At 33.5% G+C, this 14,704-nt stretch overlaps 1 protein-coding gene across 3 annotated transcripts in view; it reads left to right on the plus strand.

The window, feature by feature from the left end:
- Window positions 1–14,704, plus strand: part of NKAIN2 (sodium/potassium transporting ATPase interacting 2) — a 992,770-nt gene that overhangs the window by 523,235 nt on the left and 454,831 nt on the right. For all 3 annotated transcript variants that reach the window (XR_006299049.1, XM_043592241.1, XM_043592240.1), the window contains exon 3: window positions 14,301–14,381. Coding sequence is in view for 2 of the 3 variants with exons in the window: in XM_043592241.1 (XP_043448176.1) it covers window positions 14,301–14,381 (81 nt within the window). In the remaining variant the exon portion in view is untranslated. The remainder of the gene's footprint in view (window positions 1–14,300; window positions 14,382–14,704) is intronic.

Raw genomic sequence — 14,704 nt, forward strand, 5'->3', positions numbered from 1 at the left:
AACATAATGTATTTATAGCACTTGGTCCTTATGGGAAATTATTTGACAGTTAAAAATCCCTTTAAAAAATTGAAAACTTCAATATTAAAGAATTAGTTTCCAATTGCTGCATGACAAATTACCACAAACTTAGCAGCTTAAAATAATACCCATTTATTCTTTCACGGTTCGGTAGGTAGAAGTCCAGGTGGGCTTGGTTGAGTACTTTGCTTAGGGTCCAATGAGACAGAAATCGAGATAGTGACTATGCTACAGCCCCTCACATACAGTCTTTTTCCAGATTATCTAGGTTGTTAACAGAATTCAGTTTCATTTGGTTATAGGACTATGGTCTGTGTTTCCTTGCTGGCTGTTGGCTAGAGACTATTTTCAGCTTTTCTAGAGGCTACCAACATTCCTTCTCAAGAGGATTCCTACATCCCCAAAACTAGCAAGACACCTGAAGTTCTTCATGTGCTTCAAATCTCTCTGAGGTCCCCTGCTGACACCAGCCAGAAAAGAAGTTATCTGTTTTAAAAGACTCATATGATTCTATTAGGCCCCACCTGGGTAATTATCCCATTTTAGGTCAGCACTGCCTATGGCATAACACAATTACAGGAGTAATAGCTCAACATATTCACAGGTTCTGGAGGTTAGGATAGGACATATTTGGGGGCCACCATTTTGCCTACCACTATTAAAATCAGAAATAAAAAATGAATTTAAGAAAAATGCTAGATTGGTTTTCAAAACACACTTTGTTGATTAGAATTTCACTGATGAATCAAAGTTTGCTCTTAAAACCAAAGACCTTAACTCTAAAAGGAAATCTTTAACTTTACCTTTTTGCCCTCAAAAGCTAGAAATGAAATCAAAAGGACATTTTTATTGCATGCTGTTACTATTTTCAGAATATAAACACATAGTCAAAAAGACACATCATTAAAACTTAGTTGTGTTTTGCATTCGACCAAGTGCTTTAAGAGATTTTTCCTCTTAAATTGATAAAATACATAGTTTCTGTGTTCTGTGATAATTTATTTTAACTCCTCGGTGGGTAAGCTTTCTACATTCAATGTTTCTTCTTATGTAGGATGCATTTAAGTACAGATATTTAATTAATTAAAAATCTGGCGATTTGAAGATTTCTTGTCAATCACTGAATAACATTTACACTTGAATATATGGTTTTCTGGGCTTCTTAGCACATCAGAACTCTTGAGTCCAAAATACCAGCATAGCAAGCAGTATTCACCAGATGTGGTATGACTAAGATTTTACTATTGACAGTATCCAACCAAGAAGGCAGGTATTCAGGAGACACATATCACATGAAATATCGTTAAATGTCTATCCTGTCACTTATGTTGGCACACACTCAAAATTGTGCCCCTTAAAACTTTTGATGGAAATCTTATCCAAAAGCAAGTTATGAAATTGTATTGTTGGAGCAATTTTAAATGTTTGGGAGAACTTGATGATTTAGCCCACACTTAAAATCTAATGTCCTACAAAAACAAATACCACCTGATCTCTCTTATATGTGGGACCTAGAACACAAAGACAACGAACAAACAATGCTAAAAACAAAAACAGACCCATAAATGCAGAGAACAGAGGAGATGGGAGGAGGGGGGTGGGCAGAATGGGTCAAGGGAAGTGGGAAATACAGGCTTCCAGTTATGGAAGGAGTAAGTCATGGGGATCAAAGGTCCAGCATAGGGAATGTAGTCAATCGTTCTATAATAGCATTGTACGGTGACAGTAGCTACAGTTGTGGTGTGTATAGCATGACTTAGAGTTGTCCACTCCCTATCTTGTACACCTGAAACTAATGTTACATTGGAGGTCAGTTGTACTTCAATAAAAAAATAAATAAATCTAATGTCTTAGGAAGGCACCTATGAGGAATAAAGCTATGAACCTTCCTTAATGTGTCAGCTTAAAGGTATATATATATATATATATATATATATATATATATATATATATACATATACATACACACACACACACACACACACATACACACACACACGTGTGGTTTGGATTTTGTTAATGTTTTTTCATTTTGAGAGAGAGAGAGAGAGAGAGAGAGAGAGAGAGAGAGAGAGAGTCAGAGAATCCCAAGCAGGCTCCTGTACTGTAAGTACAGAACCTGATGTAGGGCTTGAACTCACAAAACATGAGATCATGAGAGTCTGATGCTTAATGGACTAAGCCACCTAGGCACCCCTAGTCTGGACATTTCTAAAACAAACACAGCTCAGAGCACCTACATGGCTCAGTCAGTTAAGTATCTGCCTTCGACTCATGTCATGACCCCATGATTTGTGAGTTGGAGCCCTACATTGGGCTCTATGCTGTCAGCTGGCTTTGAATCCTTTGTGCCCCAGTCTCTCTCTTCCCCCTCCCCACTCTCTCTCTCTCCAAAATAAGCTTTAAAACAAACACAGAAAGTAACCGTTTTTAAAGGCTATTTGATAGATTTACCATATTCTCTAATTGGGAAAATTTACATATTTTAGAAGGCTGTTTACCTTACTATTCGAATTGCTTTGAATTTGAGATGAATGCTAGGGGAACAGAAAAGCTAAGAGATTAAAACCCTTCTGGTTGAAAGAGACCATATTTCCAAGTCCAGAGGGGAAAAAGAAATAGACTGTGTTTATTCAATCAACACTGTCAACCACCACACATCTACCACATCTTTGTGAAGCATATTTATATAAATTTTGAACATGTCATTAACTTTTTCCTTATGACTCTTTAAAAGTTTGCATTTTCTTTATTTTAATATTCTCCATAATGTTTTTTTCTTCTTTCTCAAGTCACAGATCTTTTACATTTTCCAGTGAGAAATCTAACACTAGGTATGACATTTTTCTTCTTTGTATGTTCTTCGTCTTGTAGATGGTTTGCAAGATACTTCACATAATCCATGCTCTTCCTCTATGGGTGGTCTGAAATGTTGTACTTACTTTGCTTGCAATACTAAACTACACTTCTATTTAGTTGAATATATATAGTCTTATTGAAACAAAGGATTGGATATTTCTCTAGAAAACAAGAGATTCATGAGAAATATAAAATAGCAATGATTTACATTTGCATATAGAAAATTAGTATGTGCTTAAGTTTCAGTGGCAGACAATTCTGTCCTGTAATTCTCTGCTAACAGTATCCCAGTTTTGTTCAGATATTTAAATGGTCAACAAAGCTCTCAGGGAGGTCTAATCTTCTCACAGGTCTGGGAAATGAATTACAGTTGGTTACAAACATGATATTTCAATCTTCTGCACCAGTGATTATATTCAGAATAGGCATATGACACAGTTCTAGCTAATGATATGAGGAAGTCTGCTGAGTGCCTCTGGGAAAACTTTCCTTCCCTGAAAGACTGAAGTGTTGCAGAAGGAAGGGATTTATTCTGCCCAGCACCTTTCTGCCTGCAGGGTGTATTACTCTCTGAGGATTTGAAAGAAATTCCAATAATATAGATCTAGAGCCAAGGCAACTTTCAGCCACTGAGCCAACAGCAGCCCACTTCCAGACTTCATATATATGAAAATACTTTACAGTTCACTATGTTCCTTGCAGCCGAAAGCATTCCTGATTGAAATGGTTGTTTTTCATTTTGCTTTCATTTTTGTCCATCTTACCAGCATAATTCTGAAGGTAATGGATTTGAGCCCTGCTTTTGAGGTAGTAAGTGAAAAGTTGCTTACCAAATTAAAGAAAAGGAAAAGTACTTCTAAGTTGGAAAAAAAAACCTCTATAGTTTTAATTCATTACTATTTATGGATATATTAACATATGTAAATTTGGAACTTCACTCTTCAAACCAGTATTTACAGTATAAAAACTACCAAGCACCTAATTTAGAATGCTGTAGGAGAAATATATATTTATGTTTATATGTGGCCACCTAGTTGAGCATTGCCTCTTTGATTTGTTGATGTTAGCTACAGTTGTTACACAATTGATTCAGCTATGTGATACTTCAAAATATCCCCGAGGTGGCTATATAGAATATAGACATGTGCAGAACTAGCTATACTGTTGATCAGGTTGAACAGGCAGACTTTATTTTTTATATCTTTTTAAAGCATATCTTTTTAAAAAGAAATTGTGCATTATATATGTTTTTTCTTTTTTTTAATTAAAAAAATGTTAACATTTATTCATTTTTGAGAGACAGAGACAGATTGTGATTGGGGGATGGGCAGAGAGAGAGGGAAACACAATCTGAAGCAGGCTCAAGGCTCTGTGCTGACAGCACGAACTGTGAGATCATGACCTCAGCTGAAGTTGGATGCTTAACCGACTGAGCCACCCAGATGCCCCCATATATGTTTTTCTGAGCAGAACTTCCCAGGAATGTCACAGCTAATAGATTGCAAATGTGTTGGCATATTGAGTTCTTCAGGACCCTGGGGTGGCCAGAGTCCCTGAATGAATCACTTCAACAGCAAACTCTGTCCTTTATTTACATTAGTATGCCTTATAAATAGCATCATTGTCAATGTGTGCCATGAATTCTCTCATGAAGCACAGTTGGAGGGCTATATAATTCAATATATGGGTAAGAATACATCTTCTTTAAATTAATTATGTGTGATAAGGAAAGAGGATTCAACATTCTTAGGCTTTGTAGGATATTTTAGTGAATTAAAGTCATAGATGTATTCAAAATGGTCAAAATGGTCATAAGAACGTATGCATATTGCTAAAATAATGCTTTCCAGTTTATCCACTGGGTCACTCAGATGTCTCAGTATTTACTGAGTGTTAAAATGTTTGCTAAAAAAGTGATACAAAGTAATATTTGGTATAATTACTGGGTTGAAAGATATTAAGTAACCAACAATTTAACACCTCTCCACATTTTCAAGGCAACTATGATGGCTGATAAATTTAGAACTGCTTGTTTGTTTATAAGAATTTTAAATATTTTTAGTATCATTTTATCCATTTTTGCAACTAAAAATTGTCAGCCCACCATATTAATACTGATTATTCCTTGTTTTTTCTCTTTCTTTGCCTTCAAGGTTACTTGCAGTAAAAAGCTACTTGAAATTATATATTTTTCCAGGTACTTAACTCATTTTGACATTTTTTTACAAGTCTGGCAATATTCAGGACTCTAAATTTATTGATTTCTGCATCCTAGAACTTTATGAAATGTTTTGAAAACAATAAAGTAGCCTTATATTGTTAGGATATTGGAAATACACTAAGAACTGCTTGAGACTCATAAAACAAGAATACCTCACTTTCTATCATAGACATTCACAGCAATTACATAAGGCAAAACATTTTTTTTTGAAAAAAGGTATTTCTGTTTGCATGGTATTCAAATGATAGCAGTGGACAGTTATAATTGCCCAAAGGGAGTGGATCTCAATTTTGAAGGTAATTGCACATCTTAACAAATATTAGGCATTATACTTTCCAGGATTACATTTCATTGACAGGGAGATTTTGGAGGAGAGAAGAGTTGGTTGGCTATATTAGTTTTCTGTGGCTTCTGTAACAAATTACCACAGACTTGGTGATTTAAAACAACAGGAATTTATTTTCTTTTAGTTCTGGAGTCCAGAAGTCTGAAATCAGTATCACTGAACTGAAATCAGGGTTCACATTATCTCTAGAGGCTCTAGGGGAAAATCCCATCCTTGCTTCTTTCAGATTCTAGTAGCTGCTAAGATTCCTTGGCTTGTGGACACATCACAACAATCTTCAAGCCCAGCACCTTCAAATCTTACTCTGTTCTATTCACATTGTTTATTTATTTGTGTGTGTATAAAATATTCATCTGCCTCCAATAAGGGTATATGTGATTACATTGGTCCCACCTAGATAATCCAAGATTATCCAAGATAATCCCCTTTAAAAATTTTTTAATTTAATAACATCTGCAAAACTTTTTCCTTCCTTCCTGTTTTCCTTCCTTCCTTCCTTCCTTCCTTCCTTCCTTCCTTCCTTCCTCCCTCCCTCCCTCCCTCCCTCCCTCCTTTCCTCCCTTCCTTCTTTCCTCCTTTCCTTCCTCCCTTCCTTCTTGGATATATAAAGCGATATTAATGGGTGCCAGAGATTGGGATGTTAATAACTTTGCGAGGTCAGTTTCTCCGTCTACCATCTTGTGTGTGGGGAGCAGGGGAACAGCAAAGTAATGAAATAAAGACATATTACATATATGATCTAAAGTTTTCAAATTCACATGATACTAGTTTTTTTAAATGCATTATAATACCATCTTGACTTGATCTTCAAATACCAGAACACCACAACTAGAGGCAATTTCATTTACTTTAAGTATTATTGGGCTATTCCAAGAAACTTCAACACAGGGCAAAACACTCTTATTAGAGTTCTTCATGATTTCTAAAACCAATGAGGTTGACTTTTAAATTATTTGACTTTTAAATTATTTTCTGACTAGAAAAATACTGATTTTGATGTCACTTTTAAGCACAAGTAGTGATGATTACGTGACAGTTAAACAGAAGTTGCCTTTTTAATAGTTTGAGGAAAGAGTCTTTTCTCATCATTATTACTTTATAATCTATGCATTACACATCAACATCTTCAAACCCAAAATATAAACAAATATCATCAAATAAAATCATCATTTGATTCTTAAACTGTACAAATTTCAGATTGAAAACTATAGATTGGGATTTTTAAAGTTATAGTAGCCTTGCAAATCTCTTATTTGCATACATCAATTAGAGTGTTCCTATATAGCTTGACTGATTTTTATTCAGGATCAAAAGGCCTTTTATAGGAATTCTCCTAGTTTCATGGCTGCATATATCTGTATGAAATATTTTCAATGAGTTAAAATTCATCACATATAGATGTCTTTGTGCTAAGTGAGTATTATTGTTTTTTTCAATCAAAGGAATTATTTTCTACTTTTTGCTTCAAGAAGAATAGAATACCTTTGGGGATACTGCTTTTATTTGGAGGTGCATAAAATTTAATAGCCATGTTTATATGTTCATTAAAATAATGGCCATTGGATGTTCTAACATTTATAGTCTGTCTTAGAAATAGTCTGTGTAACCAAAATATTTTCAGGTATGATTTAATATGTCAAACTAAACTAAATATTTTAAGGAAATGGTGCCAAATTTATAGGAACCGATCAAAATAGAATAAGAGAAGAACAAAAATGTTAATTAATACAGAATTAGTTAAATCATAGTTTATCATTGAATTGACATCTATGTTGTGGAATATTCAAGGTGACTTTTTAATTAAGTAGAAAAAATGAGGTAACAATATAAAGCAAGATCCCTATTTAATTTAAATACATATGATACCAGTGATTATATCTAAGTATGGTATTTTCCAAATTTATCTTTTCTGTTCACAGTATTAAATATTTTTTACAATAAGAAATTTCTGTAATTGGAAGGAAAGCATAGTAAATCTTATTTTAGAATGAACTAAAAATCTTTAAAATATCTAAGTAAATATAAAATCACATGGAAGTTTAATCATATATACTAGCATTGGTAAAAAGTGAGAAGGTGGAAATCTGCCTTCCTCTATGATCAGCAGCATGATGTATGATTAGAGTTGGATTTCTATCCAGTTCTGGCTAATTAACTGATCAGAGCCTTCATTCCTGGTCAAACTAGAAATCATAATAACAGTGTATTTTTATGTAGGTATTTCTCTTAAGGGACAAGTTTTTATAGCATAGCATAGATATAACAGGATTTTTTAATTAGAAGACAGAATTTAAATCATAAAGCAGCCCATCCCTGGTCATAAAATGATCGAGAATTAGGAAATAAGCTCCTTTCTGTGAGCCACTTTTGCTTTTTTTTTATCATAACAATGAACGAGGAATTGATGAGTATACCTAAGCAGATTAAATGATACCTGTGTTGAAGATGATAAAATTAAGCTAAAACGTAATTAACTTTGAACAAAAAATGAATATAGTCTAATCATGTTGACAAAGGATATTTGTTTTATGATTATACATTTATATTTATTAAAACATCTGGTTGTTAATAATTCTAAACCCTTGCTTAAACGAGTTGTTTTTAAGATATGTTCTACTATATAATGCTTCTTAGGAATACTTCTAACACAGTTTATCAGCATGGATTATATTATTCCTTTCATATTAGCAGCATCATATCAGTAATGTTGGTGAGCTGATAGGAGTTTTGCTTCCTACTAAAAGTAATCATTCCTGAAAACATTCCTATAGATCACATCAATTGCATATCAGTGATAAATAAAAATCATTTTAGAGGATCGACTTAGTTATATCCTTGTAATGTTTCTCTGCAGCATCTATTATAGTCCCTTGCATCCAGCTGGTGCTTAATAAATGTGAACTGATACACTGACTCAACTCCTTTTCTAATTAAGCACTTAGGGCATCATGTGCCCACTGATTGAATTGCACTACTGTCTTTCTTCATCTTCTAATCATTAAGGTAATATTACTGAATAATGGTTTTCTAAATTGTAATTTTTAAGAGAAAGTCACTAATACAATTTAGTCCATTTATATATGTTTGCACATACATTCTTTCTTTCTCTCCCTCCCTCCCTCCCCTCTCTATATGTACACACCATACCAGCTATATTTGTGGTATACACAAAAGAGTCTCTGCCCTCATGGAGTTCACAATCCATCTGTAACCTAAATATATTGAAGGAAGAGAGGAGGGGAGGGGAAAGAAAGGAAACAATGAAATAGTTTGCAGGAAAGATGCTCTTCAAGGGTCCAAGCAAAATTATTTTCATATATAAAATTTTCAAAAGTGTAAATTATGGTGAAACATAATTAGAAATCTATTATAATGTATTACATAATTAGAATGTAGTTATTACTCAATGTTTTGCCCAGTAACATTTTGCATGAAAAATCGTCTAGTATCAAAAAGATGCCTAAACAAACACAAAAATATTTCCTTTGAAAAATTGCAATATTCTTTACTGATATAATATTCCAATATGTTTTACTCTGTCAAGACATACAAGAAAAAAAAAATAGAAAGCCAGATAAATCACAAATTTAAATCTCCATTTCAAGGAATGCTTCCTTCTGAACGTTAATGGGCACCTCTTTTTTTCCTGAGATTGATTTTAGAATCATTGTGAATTAATGAGAAAGATAAGAAAGCCTTTTGTGTTAAATAATTGCCTCCTTTTCCCAGAATTTTTGTGGAAGAAATTATTTTGCAAATACAATGCCATAAAGATTCCAGTTATCCTCAAAATAATTTATCTATGAAAAAGTTGTATCTGTGTATGTGTGTACATGGAAACGTGAAAAGCTAATGCTAAAATCCATATTCTTTGTGTATGTTAAATATACTTTATAATTCAAACAAAATGCAGACTTTAATTTAGAAAGCTTCAATGCAAGAGATAGAGGTAGAAAAGCACTGTCAGTGTCATTAGGTGTGACTCATTATTTTCCAATAAAATGTTTATGAGCCTTGTAGTCTGAAGCTCTACCTTCCTAATTATTATGTAACCATGGCTTGTAATAGCACCATGTCTGTGGATCTGGCCAGTATTTTTGCCTGTCATGATTGACAGCCTTAACTAATTTTTATCTTACACAGCTAATGTGATTTCATCATTAGAGTCACAAATACAACAGGGAAACCATAATGATTCAATTACTTTTCAGCTGATGATTTTTACCATTTAGCTGGAGATTCAAGTTAAATCAACCTCTCAAATGGTCCACTTAGTGCTACAGAAATCAGCCCTTAAAGAATGATTTTCATCATACAATGGAATTTTTCTATTACCACAGATATCTCAGAGTTGTTCCTTTTTTTTTTTTACCTGAAACATAAAATACCAGATTTTTTTTTCACAAGAAAAGATGAGGCTAAAGAAAAATTAGTTTTATAGCAGAAAACTACAAGGAAGGTGACATCTGGCAAGTGTGATACTTTGTTATCCTGTTAGGTTATCTCTCCTAGGCAGGATATTATTTTCAATTATATTTAAACTGAGCAATGGTCAATTATATCACACCAACTGTAGCTGTAGCAAAAGTACAGATATTCATACTCTTAAATAATTATGACGAGTAATTTTAAGAACAGTGTGAAAAATAGGGTTTAATTGATGAGTCATTCATAGGCCAAATTACAAGGGTATGCAAAATCTACATTTAAGAAATAAGACAAAATTCAATTGGAGAAGCTTTGATTTAGGCAAACGCCAGCTACTAAAATGAGAAAAGCAAGTATAGGAAATAAGTAAAAAGAGGAGAATGAAGAAAAGGGGGTAGAAGTTAAATGAGAGAAAGTTAATGAATAAAGTTAAATGTGATAAAGCCTTGCCTTTGGAATAATACAGGAATTACTCCCTATAGTGTAGTGTGAGTTTCTATATTTATTAAAGGGGCTGCACCACTAAAGGTGATAATTGTCTTCTGTAAATCTTTAATGATGTAGAGTCCACTGTGAGACTAACTGGTTTGTAATAAAGTATATGATGAAATGAAAATGATACCAGTAAGTGCAAAGATATGGAAAAAAGTATTTGTGATGTTCCATCTAGACATATCCTTCTAAATTATTCTGATTGAAAAGTTATTACTAACAAATACTATAAAAACAGCTCATAAACAAGATATAGAATGCTTTATAATTATGTAGGGTGCTAAGTCATAAATAATAAATTATAGTTTTAGTGAAATTAAATGGAGAAAGGTTTGTTTCATAAAGTGCCATTGATATATCGATATTAGCATTATTGTATCAAAAAAGAACATTCTAGAAAAGAATATTCAAAGAAAACAGGTTCTAGACTGCAAGTTCAATCAGATAGAGGATGTTTTACATTAATGAGGAAAGTATATTTTTAATATCCTAAGGAGATTTAAAAAATTGAGGATTTCTGTTCTATTATGTAAAGAAGTGGTTGGGAAGCCTGGGTAACTCAGTCAGTTAAGTATCCAACTCTTCATTTAGGATCTGGTCATGCTCTGATGGTTCATGAGATTGAGCTCTGCATCAGGCTCTGTGCTGACATCGTGGAACATGCTTGGGATTCTCTCTCCCACTCTCTGTCTCTCTCCAGCATGCCTGCTCTTTCTCTCTTTCTCTAAATAAATAAAAATAAATAATAAATAATAAATAAATAAAACTAATATAAAAATAAGTAAAAATAAATACAACTAATATAAAAATACATGAAAAAGAAGTAGCGATATAATAATAAAATTGCAACATGTAGCGAGAACTCAAATACTGACTATTTTCAAACACCCTGTCATTCCATCTTTATATAAACCATGTGTGTTTGCTACTAATACTCAGGCTATTTTACATTTGAGTAATCTAAAGTATAGTGAGACCATAAGACTTGAAAATAGCCACAGGGGTCCCAAGTGACAGAGCTTGACTTTGGGTCCCAAGTTCTTAACCTCTCTGTGCTCTTCGTTTGCTTGTGACCCATTATCTTAACTATCCTTCATAAAATTATTAATTTTGGTGACTAAAACATAAAATTTCAGCTTGATTTTTTAAACCAAGCTTAGGTAAGGTAAATAAGTATAAATGATGCCTAAATTAATCTGGATGAAACATCCAAATTCTTACTATATATTCAAAATATAATATTGAAGTAGTGACTATGACATGTATACCTCATGGATGTGCATAACATTTACAGTATTTAAAGACCTTACAATATAATTTCAATTGGAAACCTACAGAATTGACATTATTTAATGCCCCGTCAGAATGTATGCCTACCAATGACAAAGTTTTTCAGAAATATTTAGTATATGTAATACAGTATGTTTCATAAATTCTTACCAAATATTTCACTTATTCTGCTACTTTGGCTTTTAGAAAATAGTGCTTATTTAGCTTCCCATTCTAAATAAGGTGGGGGAAGTGTATCGGCATGAACAAAGGAGGATAAAACACTTTAATCAGGCATTCTTTTATTCTTTTTTATAGTTACTTAAATCAAGTCACTGGAAACTATAGACACTTTTAATTTTTTTTCTTACCTTGTTACCTTAAAAGTATGACCCAACACTTGATTGTATATCTAAAACTTAGATCCAAATCTGTCAGAGTCAAATAAATCTAGGTTTGTAGTTTTTATTTTTAATTGTGAGATGAATTTACCCTTTGCAATGCTGAAAACTTAGATATTAATTAGATCTTTGTTTTAGAATTAACATTTCTTGCCACAGCCTGTTTAGCTTTCCAACCCTACTTCTAGTCCCCAGCCCTCACCTCATACAGACTCTTAAACTGCTTCTTTTGTCTTGAACCATTTAGTTGACTGCTCTTACTTTATTCTCACTGAACAATGTACATAGTTAGCAGTTAGGTAAATCCATCACTGGGAAAACATCTGAGTCACTATTTATTATTACATAAACTCACAATGCAGGGTTCTTATTCCTCACACTACATATATGATCATAGTATTCTCATAAAAATCAGGTCTGGGAGGGGAGAATGGTTTCTCCATCTGAAACCAGTAAAATTTTCTCATTCTTCCATTGATTTGCAAAATACTTTCTGAATACCTATTTTGTGCAAAGTACAAAGTTAACAACTTAGGGGTATAAACATACATTTCAAAAAACCCCGTTTCTCAAGGAGCTTATTGGGCATTGGAGGAAAATATACACATAATTAGAAGACATTCGGAATGAAATTAAGGCATGCAAGATCCCATTGGAGCACTAAGCAAGAGCAAGTCAATTCTGATTGGTTATCACTCAGGAAGTGATATTTAAATTGTCCTTTGGTGAAAAACAAAGTAGTGATAGGTGGTAAAAAGAATACCTAGGGAAGAGAAAAAGTATTAAAGGGTAGGTGGATACTACACAAAATGGCACAGAAGTGAAAAATAGCTTTCTGTGTATATTGAACAGCAAGTAATCTCATGTGTCTGTAATCCATAATGACTTAAGCGATGAACCGAGACATGTGTCTCAAAAAATAAAATGGTACAAAATCATAGAGGTTCTTGAACTGTGAAATAAAAATTTTGGAATGCACCATTTAAAGAATGTGGGCCATTTGTATTTATTTAGTAGAGAAATGGCATGATACCCTCTTCTCTTATTCTGTATAGTTCACACCTGTTGTTTTCTTTGTTTATAGCACTTTTCTTCAGAGCACTTATAACCTCCATACTTTTATTTGGCAAAGTCCACAAAGTAGCTTGTTTCACCCCTTCTGTTAAGCTTTGTGAAACTACTTTTTTTGGGATACTTTATATACTTCCCCCATTTTCCTTCCTTGTGCTCAAACTATACATCTTTTTATGATCCTTATAATTATCTCTTTTCTTCTCTTTCTCCATCACTTGACTTGAATTCAGGGAGAATTTATCATTGGTCTTTGTATCCTCAGTGCCCTTTTAGCATGTTGCCCTCTAGGTGGTTAATACATTTCAGTTGAATGAATGCTCAAAAATATATCTTGGTAAGAAAAAATTGACATCAGTGAGGAAAGCACACTGAATAGCCAACAGAGTAAAATAAGAGATAATAACTCAATGGTCACTGTATTGGGAGATTATAAGAAAATAAAAGAAGAAAGTGAAGAGAGAAAGGAAAGGAGGAAACAAACAAACAAAAAAAATACAGCTGTTTAGATGGGACAGAGGCATGGGACTGAGTTGAAAACGACACCAAATAACAGAGAAAGCTTGTACATTATCATGCATGGGGTTGATTTTGCTAAAGGAATATAGGAATTTCTTTTTTTTTTAAATTTAAGTTTATTTATTTATTTTGAGAGAGAGAGAGAGCACAAGCAGGAGAGGGGCAGAGAGAAGGAGAGAGAGAATCTCAAGCAGGCTCCACACTGTCAGTGCAGAACCTGATGTGGGGCTTGAACCCATGAACAGTGAGATCATGACCTGAGCCAAACCAAGAGTCAGAGGCTTAACCAACTGAGCCACCCAGGAGCTTTTTTTGATGGTTTTTATTTGATATATCTATTGGAGCATCCAGGTTTTTTTTTTTGGGGGGGGGGATGTCTGAAAAACATAATAATCCCACCTCAAAACATAAATATGGGCTACTCTATCTTTTGTGTAAAAGCCTAAAAGTTATCCCTAAGAAAGTCTGGGCTACTATGAAGCCATAATAGTGAGAAAAAAAAGCAAAAATCAACAGAGAGATAAATATACATCTCATCCTGTTCTTTAGAAGCAATATCTAACATTTTCCCCTAATCTTAAGATTTGGGTGTTCACAAGTTTAAGTTCTATTTGAATCTTACTCAACTGATTCAAAATTAATTATATGTTATTTCTCTCTTGCTTTTCTGCAGTATGCTGTCTGGCTAGTCCTCTGGGTTACCTGGAATGTGTTTGTTATCTGCTTCTATTTGGAGGCTGGGGACCTCTCAAAGGTAATTTGCCATCTGATTTGCCTGAGTCATCAGTAGTGTGTTAACAAGCCTCTTCCTAAGTAAGTCAGAGTCTCCCCCTGCTCTTGTTGCTTAGATGCACCTCGAATGAAGGTAAATTGAAAGATGTCCTCATCTATATCTCTGCTTTTCTACCATGAAAGATATGTTTCAGCTTGTCACAAAGTGTGCTTTTATTATTTTAAGCAAAACCAGTGTGAAATAATGATTATTACAGTGGCCATACTGTGTCTTTTAAAACATTGACTGAGGGGAAATTTCTGAAGCAGAATAGGAATTTTTCAGAGATAAAATCCTAAAAATTT

This window comes from Prionailurus bengalensis, chromosome B2 (genome assembly GCF_016509475.1).
Source record: "Prionailurus bengalensis isolate Pbe53 chromosome B2, Fcat_Pben_1.1_paternal_pri, whole genome shotgun sequence".
Lineage (NCBI taxonomy): Eukaryota > Metazoa > Chordata > Mammalia > Carnivora > Felidae > Prionailurus > Prionailurus bengalensis.